The sequence below is a fragment of the Gallinula chloropus genome, assembly GCF_964237585.1.
Source record: "Gallinula chloropus genome assembly, chromosome: 5".
Lineage (NCBI taxonomy): Eukaryota > Metazoa > Chordata > Aves > Gruiformes > Rallidae > Gallinula > Gallinula chloropus.
The window spans coordinates 20847951-20869890 of NC_140090.1; the positions used below are offsets into that span (position 1 = coordinate 20847951).

At 42.5% G+C, this 21940-nt stretch overlaps 1 protein-coding gene across 1 annotated transcript in view; it reads left to right on the forward strand.

Annotated features, from left to right (window-relative positions):
• Window positions 1-5092: 5092 nt before the first annotated feature.
• CERS6 (ceramide synthase 6) overlaps window positions 5093-21940 on the forward strand; it is a gene marked incomplete at both ends in the record, with an annotated part of 119700 nt that continues 102852 nt past the window's right edge. The window contains one exon of the mRNA XM_084264700.1: window positions 5093-5262. Coding sequence (XP_084120826.1) covers window positions 5093-5262 — 170 coding nt within the window. The remainder of the gene's footprint in view (window positions 5263-21940) is intronic.

The window sequence follows — 21940 nt, forward strand, 5'->3', positions numbered from 1 at the left end:
GAGGCCAGCACAAAGTACAAACCCTCCTAAGGCTTGTAAACCTCACAGCTAGAGCTACTTGTCTGTTCATCGTTTCACAACAGCCAAACTAATTACCATTGCATGTCTTCCCAAGTGACAAAACTTGCTTGTCTGCCAAGATAAAAAATTTGGAAGGCTGTGAAGTGATATAACCTGGGGACACCTACTGCATTGATGTATTTTAAGCACTATCACAGAGCGCTCTGCTAGTGAGATGAATTAGAGGTACGTCATTTGCTAATTGGGTGAAGACAGACTGCTCTCTTCAGACTAATGCAACACCATGCAGGAGTTGGGACTGATTTGACTGGTCCAGCATAGCTTTTGCAATGAAGACTGCTGCTCTTTTAGTGCAATTTTACTTAAACTATTAGAGAAGCTGGCAAACCTAGCAGCACAAGAAACTGGGGATCCCCACAGCTGCTGGGTCCAGCAGGTAGAACACGTTAGAAGAACGATGGTCCTGGGCCATACCTTACACTGTCACATTTCCCTTATCCCTGTGGTCCTGTGCTCTCCCCACAAGCATACAGAGCAGTCTTGCAGCACCCAAGCAGTGCTTGGCCCTTCTGCTAACCACATCACTAGTGGCCTGATGAAATGGACCTAATGAAATGTCACTGGCACCACTATTTTTACATAGGTCGGCCACAGCCATCTCTTCTGCTCAGGAATAACCCAGTTCAGATCCTAGTAACAAAAACTCTCAGTGAACCCTGTTATTGGCACCTGTACCACCTGGTCCATTAAATGGACTGGCCCAGAGTCTGATCACAGTTCCCTGTGTGTATGCCTGGCACTGCTCCAGAGTTACAGCAGACTGAACGAGAAAAAAAATTTGGCTGGTTGCTTTCAATTCCTTAGCAGTCCTTCAAACTCAAGAGGCTTTGCTGCAGCTTTTCCTATTTTGGTGGAGGATCTCCTCCAGGTAGCCAGCAGTATGGCACAGACACGTTGGTGTTAACAAATACATATTGCCACACTCTCAGTGGTTTAGAGGTGCAGTATGTGCTCCTGTTGACTGCAGATGGAAAAATAAACCATGACAGGTAAATAAAGATAGTGGGATATTACCTACTGTAAACTATTAAAGCTGCTTTTGAGACATCCCCTCAGTAGGAAAGATTGCTGTCAATATCCTTCAGTGAAGCCTCTGAGATTTTATTATGAGCATGTAACTTGAGCTGTGTTTGCAGCATGAATGTAGTGCTGGGAAACTTTAAATGGCATTTCTGTGCTCAATAGCTGAGCTTAAACAGTGTGCTGCTTTTCTATGCAATTTCTGCAGTACCTGTTGGAACATTGTCCTGATCAACTAATACCTTATGTGTCCCATTACTTGAAACAATTCTTTTATTTTAATGTCTAAATACTCCTCACTTTTATTTTTAATCTTGGTGTGTGTTTGTGTGGAAGTCTAAGAATGTTTATATCTGTGTGGAAGCAGTTAAATATTGGTAGGAAGCAAATTTAAATTTTCTAGACAAGTTTTTGCATGTTCATGTATTAAAACATATCTGCATTGGAAAGTGTCACATGTTGTATTCTGACCTGTAAGGAAGTAAAGGCTTAGCAATCTCCTAACACGCTGTGAAGAGGCTCCTTTAAGGTTTTGTCCATGGGGAGAAGTGAGGCTGGTGGGCAAAGGAAGTCTTCTGTTGTGTGAAAGTGCATTTAATACACTTGTTCTAAGCCTGAAGGAGGAACTTCATTAGATTAATAACAATAATTTTATTCCTAAAGCTAAGGAACCTCTTTTTTTTGTGCCTGAGATCTAACCTGGCTAGTTGATGCTAACCAAGACATAAATGAAGTCATTAATTTTAGAGTGGCCTCTCTGCCGGCTGTTTGAGCTCTTGAACTAGTGATGTGCAGTCTGTCAGCTTTTTCTTTTTGGAGTACAAACAGAAGTTCACTCAAGTTTGGGAAAGGTGTATATGTTTTTGTTTAGTCATTACTAAGTCTGGTATATTACAAAGTGTGCCCAAGCTGGGCTTTTGAGGAAACTGACTCACTTTCAGCACCACCCCACCTCCCCACCCCTTTTTTTTTTTCCAAGTTCTAACAGTGTCTTGGAGTAAATTGCTTCAGAATATGAAAACACAGTTTTTTAAGTTCTGTTGGGGTCCCGTTTGTGATGTATCAGTTTCAGGAGGTAGAAAAACAAATCCTGGTAATGTGTTCCTTCAAAGCACAGGATTCAGGCATCCTCATTCTGTAATCCTGTCTTGGCTACATCTACATAATTGCTACTAGAATTTGAATTCAATTAAAAGCTTTTAATTGGTCATCTTCCCAGGTGTTTCAGAAATGTCATTCATTTTCAGATATGCTTAGAGATCTTGTTGTCCTAACATAATTTTAGTCTGACACAAAAGTCAATTACGCTAATTGTTCAGCAGGAATTAACCTCTTATGCATCATCAGATTGTTACTGTTGCTAGGTTCACTTTGCACAGATCTGTTCCTTTCCTGCATCTGTACGTGAGCAGTGCTGAGCACCAGCATTTGCAAGCCTCAGCCCTGGCTGGGAAAGAACTACTTTATTGTATTGGAAACAGGCAGAAATATTGAATGTACTTCTGAACTGATTGGAATATTGAAATATGCTGCGGAAAGACAGGTCACCTTCAGGTACCAATTGATACCAATTTTCTGATTAAAATTAACTTTGCCTTAAACACAATTATCACTAATGAAGCAAATGTTTATCTGTGTATTGTTAGCTATTAAAATGGTATCTAAAGAGCTTTTAATCAATAGATTTCAAAGCTTATGTTTCTGAGGTCATTCTGAGGACACTGTCATATCTCCATTGAAGACTGGCAAATCCATTCAGAAAATTGAGTGATCTGGATGATTTGGGTATTGTAACTGGAGAGAGGCACACATATGTGTGCAGGGCCAGTTTAGGTGTTTGTGAGAGAGGGCTAGAAGATGAGATCCCCGGGGGGAAGCTTGAGAGGAGCTCTAGGTCAGCTGGAAGAGTGGTGAAATCCAGCCATAAGAATAAGGCAGAGAGGTTATAAGGAGGAAGATGATAGCCAGTTACATTTTTGGAACTGGCTAAGAGGTCTTGCAGATTTGAGCAAAGAAGTGTTTTTTTTCTGCTTGGAAAAAATCATTATTTGTAAGTGAAGAAAGCTGCATTAGAGGTGTGTGACTCCCATGGTCAGTTTTCCCTCTGAACTGAAGTAACAGTAAAGCCCTGGGTTTTGACAGCTCACATCAGAGGCTCATAGTAGGATCCGGAGACAATTATGCACAGGGCTGGAACCGGAGGCGGGGGGCGGGGAGCGGGGAGGGGTAGTGAGGGCTCAGATGGGCACAGGCAGATATGGCAGTGGTGCTAGAGCCCGCTTTTTCAGATGACTTGAAGGACAAGGTGTCCACAGAGCAGCCTCCAGCTACCAGCTCTTTTCTCTCTCCCCAAGAAGCAACCACAAGAACTGAAGTGGAATATTTACAGACACTTAGGATGTTGGCTCAGACAACAAAAACATACAGTGCCAGGTTCACCCGTGCAGCTCCTCAGCCCTCTTGCCAAAGTGTGCCCTGAAACTTCCCCAAAATGTCCTAGATGGAAATCCTCTCCATATACAGAAATAGTCTGATTTGTTTAAATCAGTATAGCATTTTTCACAGCATCAGGGTCATGTGTTTACCTTGTTCAGCACAGAAATGTCAGCACACACGTGAGCTGTGCAATTAATTTTTCAGGAAGGGCAAGTAGGGTCAGAAAAGCCAGCAAGAAAGCAAGCTAGCAGAAAACCTAAAGGCAGGATGATAAAACTCGGTAGCATGCTATGTGCAGAAATCAGTGTAGCCTAGTATTCAGTACTCAGAGTGTGTGATGACCCAGGGGAGAAAACTGAAGACATCTAAAATAAAGTCAGGCAGGGCAGATAAAATAATGATGTTACAGGAGTGGTATACGAACCACTTGAAGTAATTTCGTGTATGCCTAGACCACCATGTGTACTGTCCAGCAGCTGCAGCCTGCCAGTCGCCTCTGCTGTAAAGCCTAGTGCAGGCAATTACAGTTTTCCTCTTGCAGCTTATCTCTAGCAGGACTGGGCAGTGACATAAGAACCAGAAGTAAAAGCCCATGTAAAGACAAAAAGGTTTTGTTTACCTGGGAGTGCAAAGTCACAGTTCTAACCCCAGTTTTGGCGCTGGTGAGCGGTGTGCTCTCAGACGGTTTTTCATGCCTCATTTACGCCTGTTTGCTGTTCACGCATATAGGGTTAAGTCATTAAATGTTGTTTTTTTTACAGTCCTCTCCCATTTAAACGCCGCAGCAGGAGAGTGCGGAGATCAGCGCTTCTGACAGGGGCTGCTCTGGCGGGGAGCCGGCGGAGGCCGTCGGTACCGGTTCGTGTGGCCGCACAGAGTTCAGGGAAGGTGGGCTTTGCCTTGCTGCCAACTGCCTATGGCAATGACGCGACAGCATTTCCAGGGTCGCCCGGCAATAGCTCACGGGGGGTCAGCCCGGCCGAGCGGCGGGAGGGAGGCAGGGCCGTGGCAGCCAAGCGGGGTGACAAGGCGCAGAACCGCGTCGCCGCCAGGCCGGTCGGACGCCGAGCCCTGAAGCGGAGGCTGCGTCCCGGTCGGGTGCAAAGCGCTGCTGCCGGCAGCCTCGGCTGCGGCGAGTACCCCACAGGACGGGGTCGCCGCACGCCCGGGCCGTGTAATTTCTGGTTCAGGGTTTTTTTGCAAGGGGAAGGGAGACGAGGGAAGGCTGCTTCTGGCTGCCCGGTGGGGCCAGCACCGGGTCTGTCTGCGGAGCACGACGGGCACCGGGGCGGCCGAGCAGCCGCGGGGCGCGGGCGGGAGCCAATGGGGGCCGGCGCGGCCGTGTGACAGGCGGGGCGGCCGCTGCCCCCGCTGGGCGGCCGGGGCGGGGAGCCGGCACAGCGCGCCGCGCCGCTCGCAGCATCATCCGCGGCTGCGGGGCTGACACACGCCTCCATCCTCCTCTCCCCGGCAGCCGCTCGCACACGCCTTCGCCGCGGCGAGGGGGGCCGGCGGGCGCAGCGGAGCGGGGGGCGCCGCGGCAGACAAAGCAAAGATGGCAGGGATCCTCGCCTGGTTCTGGAACGAGCGGTTCTGGCTGCCGCACAACGTCACCTGGGCGGACCTGCAGAGCACGGAGGAAGCCGCCTTCCCGCAGGCGGAGGACCTCTACCTCGCCTTCCCCCTGGCCTTTTGCATCTTCATGATACGGCTGCTCTTCGAAAGGTAACGCCGAGCCGCCCGCGCCGCCCCGGGTTCGGTGGGGCTAGGCGGGCCGAGCGGCTGGCGGCGGCCGCTCGCCGGGGGGCAGCGGGGGACCCTTGGCTGCCCGGCGTCCTCTTCCCGCCGCCGCTTTCCTCCCGGCCTTGCCACGCTTTTTCGTTTTCTCTCCCTTCTCGGTCGGTCACGTAGCGGGCCTGGTGCAGGAAGGTGGTGGGGTTCGAGAGGCAGCCGGCGCTCCTCTCCCGCGGCCCGAGGCGCGGCGCGGGCGCTAGGAGGCGAGGTCTCCCCGGGAATGGGCGCAGCCTTCTTTCCACCTGCGGCGGCCGCGGCTCCCCAGCCCGACGGGGGGAGGAGGACCCTTCGGCACCTGTGCGAGCCGGGGCCCGACCGCTCCCATGCCGCTACGCACAGGCTGCGTCGGGGTGCTGGCCGCCGCCTCAGGGAAGCCCTGCAGTGAGCGCTGTGGGGATAGGGCGGGAAACAGTCCCGGCGGGAGAGTTTGGCCGTGCCCTCGCCCCAGGGTCGCTCTGTAGAGAGTCAGCTGCGGCGAAGGTCGCGCTGCCTTCCCTCTGCGCGGCCGCGGGGCGCGTTGCGCCTTGGGGCAGGACTCGGCCTAACTCCCCCCGGAGGCGCGGCTGAGGGCAGGCTGCGGCCGTCCAACCTGGCCGACAGGTAGGAGTGGGAAGTTTGACGGTGAGCTCCAGGCTAAGGCGCTGTGGTGTGGCTGAGCAGAGTTTTGCTTGGCCGGCCTGAATGGCAGCGATGTGAACGGCCCGAGCCACGTCTGGGAAATGCCCCGGGCCCTGTCGGGACGCAGGATCTCAGTGAAGAAACGCTCCAGGGGCTGTTCGTCGCCGAACGGAACTCGCTGTTCTTTGAGACTGCTGAAGTCAAAATGCATGTTTCACAGTGGTATATGTGTATATTTAAACACAGGACGTCAAACGAGCCAGCAATGCCTGTTCATTTTCCGTGAGTGTTTCCTTAGGAGCGTTTAGCAGAGGCTGCCTGTCACAGGGAGGCAGCTGAAGAAGTGGGTTGCTCACTTGCACAGGCTTCTCCGCTGCCTGACAAAGGTGGTGTTCCCTCCATCTGCTGAGAACAAAAGAACGATTCCCTGTGCCAACACCTACGTGTCTTCAGTGCTGTCTTCCTAGACAATGCAGTTAGGCTAGTGGAAGAAGGTAAAGGAAGACCAGTGAGTGCCAGAGAAGGGCTATAAAGTTGCTTTGAAATTGATAAAATATCTGATCTGCCAGGTAGCACCCCATGTCTCCTAAGCATTCCATCGCCCCAGTTAGAATATGGCACCTGGGTCTGTGAAATACTTGACTGTTGTCATGAATCAGTTGAGAGGACCCTGCTTGTTTTCAGAAACAAGCTGTCATGGGCTGGTAACTTCTGTGTTGCTTTGCAGATTTGCTGAAAAAACGCAGCAAAACTTGTGGTCTGCTTGCAAATCTGAGGTTTTCAAAAGATAAACACCTACCCTGAGTTAAAAACTGCAATGTAGTTAAAATTTGAGTGTCAAATCATGAGTATGTTTCTTTTCCTTTACAGTCTGTACAATGTGTTCTTTCAAGCACTGAAAGTGGGTGCGTGATGGTGCATCTCTTGCCATCTGAACTGCAATATGTATCACAGCAGGGTTGTGTTTAGATGGAGGAATGCTTAGGGAGACAACATCAACCTAAACTTAGAATCACGTTTCTGCTAGTTCTGCTGTGCCTGTTGTTAATGTTACAGAAGCTACTCTGATTACTTAGCAGTCCAGATCCACTTCCTCTGCTTATTTTTCTTCGTTCAATTAAAGTGACTTTTAATTTTGCAGTAAATTATATTTTTAAGTGTTGGTTATACAGATGAGAAAATCAGTATGTTTTCCTAATTCTCCTATATTTGTGAGGCTAATTTTGAAATGTAGATCTAGAAATATGCTATTCTAGCGTGATAGTAGGTGGGAGATGTCCAAATAAGTTTTATTAACAACTACTTAAGTATGTATTTTTTTGTTTCTAATTTCAAATCAATTGCACAACTCCACTGTGAGAGTAGGATCAGGCTGTTTTGTGTGGGATTAATCCATACAGCATGGTAAAATTGTGGGTTTTCATGCACAGCATTTTATTAAAGCAATCTGAGGAAAAATGAGTGGACTTGGTTCCACTGATAAAAGCAGAGGGATTGACTTGGACTCAAATGGTGGAAAAAGATCAAGCCTTATTATTGTTCATTAGTAATTTATTTTGTCAGACCTTTGTGCTTTGTTGAGAGTCACAGAAATGCCTCATGCACATCATTACTTAGAGGCTTGTAATTATTACAATTGATAAATCTGGAAGGGAAAAGAGGAATATATGTTTAACTGATAATTTTTCATTCTTCTCTGTGTTAAAACAGCTACTCTTTCCTTTTAAAAGCTCAAGTTGTGGATGAGTGATACTGTACATGCTACATCCTGGAATAAGCTTTTGCTTTTTGTAACATTTCCCTGTTTTTGCACTGGTAGCAACTACAGAAAACTAAAAATAGGTTGTGTAATAGGTGGTTGGGGAAGAAACCAACACCAAACAACCCAGTGCAGGTTTGCTTTAAATCCATGGCCATACTGCAATATTTGTAACATCAGTGCATTTTCTATTTTGTTTTATTAGTTAATACAGGTACTCTTGTAATTCTTTATACTGGTGGATAAGCAGCCACAAGGTGTTAAGAATGTGATAGTGTATTTTATATCCATTATTTTCGGACTACTTCATAGCAGCTGACTTCTAGGCTGCTGGTCAGTATGGTTTTAGTTTCCTTGCTCTGAAGGGTGACTGACTACGTAGATCTTCACAGTAATAAAGAGCTTCTCGTGTCTTTGCTTACAAAGTTCTTGTTATGTTGGGGATAAAATTTGTTATGCTAAGCATCAAAAGTTGACCTTTATATTCTATATGTGGCTGCAATTGCAATGACAGAACTTGGAAACTTTATTCTGTTCGTCTATTATTAGCAGTTAATCCTATTGGGATTTTTGGGGCTTTTTTGTTACTGGATTGATGAATCAACTAACCAAGTTATCAAAAACAATCTGGGTTTTTTTTTCCCTTTCAAATAAACTTTTTGTTGATTTCCTTGTCCTGCCACCCCCAAACAGTGCTCTTGAATGAAAGGAAAAAGTAGATTAGAACATTAAGCACGTGCTGAATCGCTTCAGCAATTGGATCTGATGATGATGAGTGCTCTTGAAATAAGTTTTGCTCAGAGGCATAATCTCATAACCATGAGATTTAGTGGATCTATCTGCTGAGGCCATCATAGTTATGGATGAGGTGCTAAAACACCTTAACAGCCTTTTCTCTTTTCTCTTCTTTCTCATCCATCTCTTTTAAACACAAAGTACATTTTAGAAAACTGTAATAACTAACTGCAAAGGTAGTGTTACCTAGTAATTTAGAAGATGGCAGGAGTTTAGCAATGCAGTAGTAATGCAAGGGCATATTTATTCTGTGTCCATCCATTTTGTGTTATACTATTTTTTTTTTAAAGGCATGTAAGCAATTAAGGATCCCCTCCTGTTCTACACAATGCCTTCAGCCATAAGGAGATAATAGAATGCTCAGTAATACCAGCCTCTGTCTCCTGAGATCCTTTCCAGTTCTAGTGCGGGCAAGACAGGTTAAAGCTGAATTGACACTGGTCTTACAAATAGTATGGTGGTGTAGTTTTGTCAAACAATGACAGAGATATCTTGTATTCTGGGCAAATGCAATTTTTCTTCTATGGGATCACACCGCTCTTGTTCTGCACTGGACCTTGCTGCTCAGAAGCAGCATCCTTTCTTACCCTTCCAGGCACGTTCTCTGTGAGCAGCATGTGGTTCTGCAGAAACAACGTTTGGTCAGCAATTGGTCTGCTTGTTGGACACAAAACAAAGAGGGTAACACACCTCTGCTTTAGAGACTTCTCTCAAAGGAGAGGTTGGCTGAATCCTCCAAAATAAGCGCTAACTGAACAGATTTCTGATGTGGTCCAGCAGTTTCCTGACTCAGGCAGTCTGACTTTACCGCTTTCTTTACACTTGACTCATCTACTCCAGTTTCTCATAGCTCATCTTTGCGTTGTAGTTGCAGATATTTTATTTCCCTCATCTTGTAAGCAGTATTTTGGGCTCAGATCTAACAAGGTTGCTCCATAAATTGGGAAACTAGGAAACTAATGCCTTATTGTCCTCTGACCTTAACAAGGGGCAGTTATTGAAGGTGAAGCTGATACTTCTCAGTTGATGGAATGGCTCAAACAGTCAGGGATAGCTTTATTTATTTTATATATATATATATGTATGAAAAGCCTTCTGGTACTGCTGACAAACTGAACCAGCCTCATCATTTACTATCAGTCACATCAAGATATTGTTGACACTGAATGTAGGGAAATTCACAGCTTTTGTGTGACATTTTGCCTTTGTAATGATAATTCAGCCTCAAAGGTAACCTCAGCTGACTCTCATTTAGTATGATAAAGTAGAATTCCTAGTAGATCAGGGTGACAATGCAATGACTGTGCGTGTGCACATGTGTATATATATAATTTTGCTAACTGTAAAAATTAATCCAGATGACAAAGCTTTAAAGCCTTGCAAATGTTTCTTGCATACGGTGTATACATATAAATATACTTATAAATTTGATTTTTGTAATCCCAAAGACATCTAGAATTGGTGCTTTCATGGAGACTAGACAGGTTTGCAGAATTTGGAAGAGGATGTACAAACTTGGTGCATTTCCAGCAGCCCAAAACCCCATCTGGGGAGCCTGGGTGGGACAGTGGTTATTTCTATCAAAACCTGTGTGTAGGCTGTGATATTTGTAGATTTCTAGCTGATTTCCCTGTGTTCACCAAAATCTGATCATTTGGGTATAATTCACTTGTCTGTAAATGGATGCACGTATTCACTGACAATAACTTTGTCAGGCCTTTTTCTCTGTATTTTTTTATAATCACTTTTTCTTGTAAGATGACCTGCAACGTCTTTTTTTCTTGATTGTTATTTAATAAATACTTAATTCAATTGAAATGGAATAGGACATTGAAATTTATATCTTCCTTGAAAAGATATAGATGACATAAAGAAAATACTTGAAAAAGCGATTTATTTTGAACTTTAAATTGTCTTATTTTTAAAATAGTAACAATAGAGCGTTCGCAGTAAACAGGTTTGCAATACATTCGTGTCTTGCTGATTATACTATCCATTTCTCTGTGTTTGATTTCATTAGTTAGTTTCTGTCATTTATCTTTTCCTTTATGTGACTGGTTTTTGTTATCTAGGGTTACAGTGTTTGAGCTTCAGCCACTAACATGAATAGATACCTCAGAGTGAAATGATTGTTTTTACCTGGAGAGCCCTTTTCTGTCTTGGCATGGATGGAGCTGTCTTACCAGCTCTAACCAGTGTGGTGTATGTTCACCCACCTTCATTACATCTGTGTTGGCTGGTACACATCTCTGTTGTGTAATGTAGTTGTGTGTTCAGGTGTAAGCTGAGAGTGTTTCTTTGAAAGAAGTGGATAAAATGCATACTGTTCAATCATGTCCTTCATAAAGGACCATTTACAGATGCACATTAGTGTCAATCTTAAATTTGGGAGTTAAACTGGAAGTGTGTGTAGAGAATTGTTTCATTGACAGGTCACTAGTGAGTACCAGGAGCGTATTATTGGGGCAGAGCTGCAGCTAGTGGGATCTTTATCTGAGGGCAGGGTCTAGCTACTGTTAGAAACTCCCACTCGGTTCCTGCCTGGATACCTGTAACTGCACAACTGGATCCAAACAGGCTGTGGCTCCTTTGCTCCTATTTCTGCATCTGTGGCTGATAACAGGCGCTTGTTAGGAATTTGTTCTCAGAAAAAGTAGAGCTTCTTGTACACTGCCTCTCTCTAAATATCTGCAGACCGGTGTGTTATTAGTCCATTCAAACTATTTAGTAAATTAACATTTGGAGAAATCTGTTCCCTTGACTATCAATGTTATCTGTCAACAGGGTAGAGAGGAAGGGGATGCCTGAACTGATCAGTACTTACTTGACCATTTTTGTGAGTTGTTCTGTTCACCATTTTTTCCCCAAATAGTTGTTAAATATCCCATGCCTACAGTAGTTTGACAGTTAATTAGGATTTGGGATTTCTGTACCTGTTTCAAGGTGGTCTTGGAATTTTGACAAGAAAGTTAAAATCACAGCGTAAGCATGTATCCTTCATGAGTGAACTAAACTTATAGAATATTCAGTAGTATGCTTAAGACTGCAGTTAGCACCTTATGGACACTCAGATGCGAATGGTGTGCATCAACACATACTTGTAGGTGTTCCTCAAACAACCTGATTGCTCCGTGGTCATCCATATCAGTGACTCCCATTGCTCATTGGACACTCATAGATTTTTGGGGGTGCAGCAGGGATGGGCTTCAAGGGAAAGCAAGGGAAAGGTGTGGGTTGCTGGTCACTTGGAGGAGAAATCATTAATTTCTGGTTTTAAGGTAAGCAAAGTTTCTGACAGTCAGATGTGCTGAGATCTTCTGTCCTCTGTGAGGAAGTCCGTTTAGGACATGGTCCTTACGGAAGACTAACTACACCATCTGCAATCCATCAAATTCTCATCAGGATGATCCCTTTCTGGTTATTCTGAAGCAATCAAATTGTGTCAAAGATTGAAGAGCTGGATTATTTAGCGTAGCCAGTTACAATCATAGAGATGGTCTTCCTAAGACGGGTGGACCTGTAACACAAAGCTGTGACATCTGCACCAGAAACAGAGAGTAAGCTGTAATGATTTTTTTCCTATGTAGTTAATATCTCTCATAATCACAGATTTACCACTGGTAAGCTTTCAGGCTGCTGACCAATTGTGAAGCCTCATTCAACTGTTACTGATGAGCATAATCAAATTTGAACTGTCAAAGTAATTGTACGGTTACTAAGAATGTCAAAGAACTGTAAAGAAGCATAGCATCCAGTTAGCCATGTTGTATATTTTACAATATGGGACACACATATATATTTGCACTTCAGCTGTTAATTAGAATTACCTTTTGCACAGGGATGAACAGAATGTTGAGGTTCCCCAGGCTACTTTGTATTAATGAAGTATCTTTCTGGTTCACTAACCTAAACCTCATTTTAATATTATAAATGATGCACTCTAAAGTTTGGTCTTAAATGATGAAAAGCCTTCTTTGCAATTACAGGTCACACTAGAATGGTTGAAGCAATATATCTAAATCACTTGCATTTTTTCTCAGTGTGAGTGCAGTAAAAGTCTCCTTTTAATAGTATCTTCCCTGTCTTGATATCCCTCGTAGAGGTAGGGTTGAAATAACCTATAGTACTATATTAAAAAAATAAATCCAGCTGACATAGTTATACAGATGCAAAAAACTCAGAGCCCGGATGAAAAAAAGCCTCTAGCCACAGGTTAGAGCCTAGAAAAGTGTTCACTGGTATAAAAACATAGATTCCTGAGGCTGTTTGTGTATTTGTGCATGCAGTAGTATTCATCGATCCTTTGTAACAAAATAGTTGTTTAATTTTTTAATAACAATGGGGTAACCCAGAGGAAAAGATGGTCTTTTATGTTACATGTCCTGTCATCATATCTACTTATTGCCCATTTGCTGTCCTCTGAGAAAAAAATGTGGTTTAGTTATGCAAGCAGAAGGTGAAAAAGGCTTGATAGAATTCAGTTGTAGGTGACATTGTGTAGATACCTGAACTTTCCCTGGGATTGCTGTTTACTATGTCCCTGGGACTGTCATCCTTACTTAGAAGAGAGTGGAAGTGGAGACCGCTCTCAGCAGCTTCTTTGCTATGATGCTTGGCATCCTGTAGTTACACAGGACTTTAAACTATGAAAGCTGCTTTTGCACCAATACTGTCTCCCTGGACAACTGGTACAACAGAGCTGAACTGCCTAGGCTAATGGGAGATGCTTCCGGGGGGAGGCAGGGAATTGTGTGTTTGAAAATAAGAGTGTGCTGTACAGTGCAAAGTCAAGATACCTTATATACTCTAAAGCAATTGCAGATGACAAAAGTAATGTGAAAAGCAGGTCAGAGTGGTAGGTTGTAATATCCCTTATGCTTGCGTTTGGATGTAACTGTGATGTGTTTGTTGCTGAGGGAAATGCAGTGGTCCACACACCTGGAGACACTGCCTGGTGTGCAGTCATGAAGGGGACAGTCTGAACTAGATACATTCCTTAAGAAGTACAAATAGTGGTCTTGGTATGGCAACTGCCGAAACTATGTATGTGGGCAACATAAACATGGAATGCTAGCTTAAACCTGCAGGCATTACAGCTTGACAAAAAAGACAAAATTGAATCTATGTGAAATGAAAGTGGGCTGAGAAATTTTGGGCGTGTGGTGTGTGAACTCAGGTGATGGTGAGCTGCTCTGACACACTTCTGAACCAGGAGGAGACCGCTCAGCTGGAGAGCTGGAGGGCTTCAGTCTCCCACCAGCTGTCAGGGCTGTGCCTTTCCTGGGCACTGCAGCAGCAGATGACACCAGTGAGTCATCAAGGCCATAATTCCCCTTGCAACTGGTGAGACCAGTTGCTTCTGTTGAAAACAGAGTTTTAGGTAATGAGTAGGCAATGAGTGGGTCATGAATGGGAATGTGCCTGTTGATGAGCTTTTCTGCAGTTGTCCATTAGATTTTCTTGAACTTCCTGCTGTTTATGAATTGCATTTGTCCAAAGCATGCTGTTGGACGAGATGATCAGGTTCATTTGGGTGTATTTATTCCTCTTACGGGCATCATGCTGGAAAGAAGCTGTTGAGAAAAAGAAAAACAAGTGGTTAGACCACAAGCAGGAGCGTGCTTTGTGTATACTGAAGCAATAATTGGGTGGTAATCGGGGTGGTTGATACTTATCTGTCAACTTTTCCCACACACCTAGTATGAGAGAAGGGAGAGAGCTGATATGATAAGAGAGTAGCCTGAAATATCAACAGTTACAATGCCAAATGCTCCCCAGGATTGCAACACCCTTTGTACTAAATTAACTTTGCAGTTATTGCAGTGACGTGATTATGACAAATTGAACTGCAAATGGAGTCCTGGGAATGCTGGTGGACAACAAGTTGAATGTGAGCCAGAAATGCACCAGCAGCACTGGGGAAAGTGTTGCCAGCAGATCAAGGGAGGGAATATTCCCCTGTACTTGGCAATGTTGAGTCTGTGTCTGGAGCGATGAGTCCAGTTTTGGTCTTCCCCTTACACGAACATACTGGAGTGAGTGTGGTTAAGGGCCACTAAAATGATTAAGGATTTGGAGCATCTAACATGTGAGGAGAGGCTGAGAGAACTGGCATGGTTCAGTTTGGGGAAGACTTGGATCTTACCAGTGTGTTTAAAACAAAACAAACCCCAAAAAACCCAAACAAACTTGGTAGAGAGAGTAAAGAAGGTAGAGTCACTATTAGCGGTGTCCAGTAAGACAACAAACAATTGTGATACACAGGAAATTCTGTTTAAGTGTGAGAACAAATCTTTCCTGGGATGGTGGTGAAACACTAGGACAAATTACTCAGAGATGCTATGGAATCTCCAACTGTGGAGGTACTCAAAAAAAACCCAACTGGGTATGGTGCTGCTCTAGTTGACCATGCTGTTTAGGGGACGGGACTTGGTGATCGCCAGAGGTCTGTTCTAACCTCAGTGATTCTGTGAAATCATAAAGCTCAGTGAATGGCATGCTTTTATAATGCAGGGCTCAAGAGGCTCCTGGGATTCTATGTCTGTGTGAAGTCTGTAAACTGTATTGGAAATCTGACTAGGTGAGGATTAGGTTGAAGCACACTCTAAGTCTGCAGGAGAAACTTGATTAGGGCAGAGCACATAACACTTGATTGAATGGACATCTGGATTTTCTATTTGCTGTAGAATGAGTCTTTTGATCTTATTGTCATCTGGCATGTGAGCAGATGGGACATAAATCAAGAAATAGATGTGGACCTCCGCTACCTAAGATAGCAATTACCTTGTGGGTACCCGAAATGAAGTCTGAGTTGCTGTGGTACAAACACATTCTGTTCCCTTCTAGAATCAATACTTCAAGTATCCTACAGAATTAAATTTGATTATAACAGGCAATTTTAAAGATAATATTAGTTTTGCTTCCTGTAAGTTTATGATTTCCTACTCTGCAGTATCTTCAAAGAATTTTGTTTTTGAAAAAAACCCAAACAAAACCCCACAAAAAGATGCTTAGAAGATAGGGAACAGTGATGACATGCCTTACTGGAAAAGCTTTTATTTTCTTTGTGTTCAAAATAATATGAATAAATCACTCTTCATTCACTAATTGTTTATATAGGTAATATATATGAAGTTCTAAGTATATATGCATGTGTGTGACAGTAATTTTTTCACCACAGTGACACCATATCACTCTGTAATACTTTTAAAATTAATTTAATAAACCAGAAAAAAGTCTTTAAGAGCAGCTATAAAATATTAGCTCTAGAAAATGAGATATTTCAAAATGTCTGTTGTTGGGGTGATAATAGAACAGGTTGATATTTGACAAAAGAAACACACCCTATATCCTAATTAGGGGAACTGTTGTGTGCTCACCTGGAATTGTTACTTTCTAGAGCATTTATAGGACATGTGAAAAATACTTGGTTTTCTTCCAGTTTGGAATAAAACAAATTCAGAAATATCAAAGTTTCATCAGGAACAGATGTCTTGACATTCAGCCAGCACTGATAAATGGATCTGGTTAGAAGACAGTGATGTAGAGAGAAAAATGAGATCTCTATAGCATTTCCAGCCTCCAGAAGCAAACGTTCTTGGCCAGCTCTTAATTTAAGATTTATTCAGTTTGTATGTGCACAGAAAATATTGTTGGCTTTTGGTTTGTATTTTAATTAAGAAAAAAATTCTCTAAAAAAGTTGATTTTCTTGAAATTAGGCTCATGATTTCCTAGAATCATGACAAGACCTCAGTTGTCAAGATGAGAAGTGCAGTGGTAGAAATGGAAGAAAACTACTTTATCTTGCTTACTCTTCTGTTGAGAGCCAACTTCAAAGTTTGAAGATAAAGTAGCACTTTGTCTCCATCACCATAGCATTACTTGCGTTTTGCTGTGCTTCCTGATTGGAATAACTCAGGCATAACACCAGAGTGGCTTAGAGCTTTAAATATTAGTAACAAATCTCTTACTACTAAAGTAAGGTGCCTTAAAGAATAGAAAACTGCAAAGTTACCTTGAAGCATCTGATTTTACACTAATGTTTAAGTGCAATGTACTGTTAAGCCATTTTTCTTATTCCAGAGGGTAGATTTAGTGATGGGATGGGGTGGGGTTTTTTGTGGACGTTTTGTTTGCTTGATATACAGCTAGAATTTAGGATTCTGGTTGTTTCACATCTGCTATGGAAGCTGCCTATTAATGACTGAAAAAAGAATGCACTGTTTTGGGGTGAAGCAGATGATTCATGATGCTTTAACTTGCTCTCACTCCTCATCTTACAGTATTTCTTCCTACGCATGCTTCTGTCTTGAGGCTTGTGCATTGCTGCCCGGCTCTTGTGTATGGAAGAAGCAGCAACTGAAATGTTTATACATCAGACTAGGTCTCTCTTGGAATGGTAGCATTTGCTTTCCTATATAAATTTTAACGTAGAATGCATTAATAATTTTGTGAAACTGTGTTACATACATAGAGAGGGCTTTGTCACTCAGTCATCGTTGAGTATTTGCATATGGTAAGGGCTGCTGGTGGTGTAAATCACAGTTTGTTTGAGGTTGGTTAGACTGATTCATACCAATTGAGGACTGATCTGTATTCTTATTCAGTATTATTTATTTATTCACAAAGGTCCTGAAGCTGATCTTCTGCCAATATAAATTAGAATTTGGCTTCTGAGTTGTGTAAGTGTAAAACTTCAGTGAAATACCAGAAATTGAATGCCATTATGTATGAGCATGTGTAGCCATGTGATTACTATTCTAGTAATTACAAAGCAGAAGCATTCAATCTGTACACCTAAGCAGAAATCAAGACACTATGCATATATACATATACATAAAAATGTTTTAAATTAAATTTTTCTTTGACAAAGTGCTACATTTCTCTTCTCCCCATTTTTTCAGGACTAGTAGTATGTATGCAGCCATGGAGTATTGTTCTGTCTGAAAAATCTCAAACAGTAAGGGTTAGTTAACATCAAATGTTAACTAGCAAGACTTAATGTTTTTTTGATGGAGTAGGACATGGGCCTCTGCTCCTGCATGATGTAAGGTTGTCAATGAGTTAGAGGGGTTATGTGATAGCCATGACTAAAGGCATAAGGTCTGCAAGTCAACAACAAGCCATTGGTAAACACCTTGTGGGCAGCTTTCTTGTGTCCTGCCCTGGTTCTACTTTTGCATAAAGCTACTTTGTGGTGGAGTGGAAGTGGTTGTAGCTCCTGTCAACAAGTGTATGGTGGCATGGAAGGAAGTGTTCTGGTGTTGCCATAACAGGTAATGTGCTACACCTGCGTTACTTGTGGTCTACGTGGCAAGGAGCTTAATGCCAGCCCAGATGTAAACTATACTCACTACCAGAGTTACAATGTAAGCATCTATTAAGAGTTCTTGTTGAGTACACCCAAACAAAAAAAGAAAAGTGTTGTCCTTAATGATGATGATGTTTGTTTTGCACATACACATGGATATTAAATAGGGTATAATAATGACCTCCAAGACAGTCTCAAAAAGTCTTTTACTCCATTTCACAACAGGGTGCTCTTTTTGCCTTGCCTGGTAGTGCTGCAGGTATTTATTTATATGGAATGATATAAAGAGGCTTCTGAATGAGTACACTTGCATAACGAATAGGAAAATGGAGCACACTGGATCCACCCTGTATTTTCTTATCGTTCCCCTTTAAGCAAAGTCTTTTCAAGTGAAGGCTTGGTAAATAACCCCCCTTAGCTTTGCCCACAGAGGAGCAGTTGTCAGCCACAAAGTTTAATTGTGGGAGTGGGCTTTGCATCTTCCGGGCCCTCCACAACTCCAGCCTGTGAGACAGTGATGGGAAGAATCCTGGTCTGCTCTTGCTGTTGACATTGAAAGAACAAGACTTCTGTCTCAGAACTGAAAATTAGCATGCTTGTGTTCTCCAGTCATGGTTTTGAGTAATATATTATGTAGCCTTAGGCTCTTGGATCCTTTTTTATAATATGAGCATAAGAACAATAACTGTTTCTTCTAAAATGTTTTCATATTGTTTAATGAGAACTATCACAAGTAGGAAAATGTTTTCAGAACTTACTGGAAGGTGAGCTGTTGTGCTGAAGCCCTAAACCCCCTTTTCTCTTGGACAGTTTAGTCTTACAGGTACAGTTGCTTCTGTTCTGGAATAACTAAATAATAAAATGTGACTGGGATATATAAAGATAGAAAGGAAGAAGGAAGATTGAAGTTTTCATCAGCACATGTGAGTTTTCTGGAATATGTTTCTCCTGATGTCTTAAATAAGACTGAGTATAAGGTCCCAGTGACTGACATTTGCTATCAACTGTACAAAGTATCCACCTTCCAAAGAAATGCCATTAACTGGTCTAATTCCTGCTTTGACAAGGAGGGTTCTGGAACGAGGTGAAATTAACTACAAAGCATGAAGATCTTGTGGGGATCCTTATCAGAAATATCTGTTTTGGAGAATCCAAATCTTGATAAAAGGTACTCGCAGCTGTAAGCTCTAGCAGTCACTAGAGAGTTTGCTCTTTTTACTTCTCAACAACTTCTTAAATATTGTCTTGCCTGGAACTTTTCCACCATATTGCTTAAACAAAACTAAAGAAATAATAAAGTGCAAACTGTCAGACTATCTTAATTTTAATGGCATTGCTTTGCTTTGCCATCCATTTACAATGTGCCCAGAGGAGTAATACACAGAGTTGTTGTTTTTTTTTCCTTCCTTATTCATTACCTCTAAAAATATACTGAAAATAATAATAGTGATGGTAATATATGATTTGCCTGTTCCAAAAGGGTGTTTTGAGATGCAGACCTCTAAAGGATACTTAATCCATATGAGCAGCTGAGAAAGGTCTGAGTAATAATATGGTGGTTGTGTAGCTGGCTGTGTGTAATAACGATGTGTAAAGCTGAAAAAATTGCAGAAAGAAATGTCAGTGCTTTTCAGTGGAAGTGCCATATAATGCTTGGCATAAGAAGATCCATGAGCAGAGGAAGGCTGCTGTGTGCAGCAGTACTCTATGTCAGAGGGATATCTCCGTCCTCTTCATTTGGCTAAAAAGAAATACATTTTGGAACACTTTATAATCTGTATTTTAATACTGCTTTTCAACACCTGAATGCTATTTAGGACAGGATATAAAAAGTTAGTATGTCCACGGTTACTGTCCTATAATTGTGGTAATTTTAATGAGGGACTTGTCATAAATAAGGCCTAAGAGTAAGCCAGCAGTACGCTACTGCAGTGTGACTTCAGCTCTCACTCATAGTTTAGGTTTAGATCTGGATCCTGCTGCTGGATTATTTATAGTATAAATAAAAATGTGACAAAATGTAAATTATTTGGTCTTACTGCAGAACAGGCTGAGTGATTTTTGGTGTTCTAAAGCCTCTTAACTAACAGTGTTAAAATAACAAGTAATTAAAACAAAAGTTGGAATATTGTGCCGTCAATAAATATTTGCATCTCAAGTGACAGATCACAACAAGTCAACCCCCTCCTGTGTGAGTAATGCAAGTAATTTTTGTGGAGATAGAGTGCAGCAACCACATGGCTTGTGGCGTGACAATCTGCTGCTCTTCAGCATCTTGACACTTCTGTTGCTTACTTGGATCTTAAAATTAGGGAATTAATTCCTCCCCAAATTTCTCCTGTGCTTGGCTAGGTAAAAATTGTTAACGGAGAGGTTGAGGACCAGGGTAGGAATGGGGCGTAGACGTAGAATTGGAAGGAGCATGGGAAAGGGGAGTGAAACTAAGGACACAGTGCAAGGGGGAAGAATGTGACCATGATGTATGCACGTGCACCTCTGTTGTTAAAAGGCACGTCCCTTTGTTCTTAGCAGAAACAACGTGTATTTTCAACTGCTCCTTTCAGCTGTGTTTGTAAATTCAAGGGTACATGAGAACACTTGTATCCTTGGAAAGGAAGAGATAATGTACGTGTGATTTGTCTGTCTCAAATTGTGCATGGGACATCTGAAAATTCTTAAGAAGAATTAAAATAGTCCTGTCTTTTTTTAATTAGGCAGTAGAAAGCCATAGTGTTTGTATCATTGCAGTCCCCTCCTACGTGGAAGGGTGTAGCATGCCCAGGGCACCACCCCCACCTTCTTGCAGCATCTTTAATGAACACACATTACAAGTAAGGAAGGAGATGCCAGCTGGCTAATGTGACCTATGATTATTACAAACTGATATCTATTTATCTCTGCTGATGGCATCCAGGTACCTACCGTTTGGAAGAGGTAGCACCCTTGTTACTCTTTCTAAATTAAGTCAATAATAATCCTTGCTACTCTTTTTAAATTAGAGTCAATAATAACTTTCCAGGTTTGGTTGGAACATGCAGGTACTGTTACTTCTGGCAGGTGGTGGTGGGAGATTGAATCCTCATTGTTCACAAGAGCACTAGATGGCCACTGAGACCAGGAATACTAAAAGGAAAAACAGGAGATTTATAGAAAGCTTTCAGTAGGGTAGGTGATTTCCATCTCATGGAATCACAGAATGTAAGGGGTTGGAAGGGACCTGGGAAGATCGTGTAGTCTAAACCCTCTGCCAGAACAGTATCAGCTCAATTAGGGCACACAAGATGATGTCCAGGCCGGTTTTGAATGCCTCCAGAGAAGGAGACTCCACAACCTCTCTGGGCAGTCGGTTCCAGTGCTCTGTCAGTCTCCCGGTGAAAATGTTTTTCTTATGTTCACATGGAACCTGTGTTACAGCTTGCACCCGCTGCCCCTTGTCCTGTCACTGGACATCACTGAGAAGAACCTGTCTCTGTCCTCCTGGTACTCACCCTTTACATATTTATAGACATTAACGAGGTCAAGTTTCAAATGAGCAGTTACAAATAGTACTAAACCAATTTCTATCAGCTGAACTGAGATCTCAGAGGACAGAGGAGTTGCAACTGGGCAATGAGATGAGGTGACAAACTACAGCAGGATGTTAGTATAGCCAGGAAGAATGAGAAGTCTTGAAGATGGAGCAGGTAAGTGAAAATTGAGTCTGGACCCTCTTTTCTGGGGAAATAAGAGGAATGCTGTTACATGCAAAGAGTTCTTTAAAGTCACTTTTCTTTGAACTGGAAAGAGCCCATTGCTACTGTCTGCCAGACTTTGCTGTTGACAAACCAAGAAGACTGATAGAATTCTGTATTTCGAGAGGGCATTTTCAACCAGCCAGGTGAGGTACCCTTTATATCCTTAGGCTATTGTGGTAGAAAAATTACTGCTTAAATCATCTAGGTAAACTTACTGTGCTGCTCTGATGACTTGGTTAGCACTAAAGCTTTATTTTATGACATTAAAATTAATGCCAAATAGTTGTTCTTGCTTTATGCTATACTGTAAGGGAGGATGTGTGTGTGGATTTATGCCTGTGTGAGAGAGAAAAATGGTAATGTTCTCTAGTAACCCAGAACAGCTATGACTG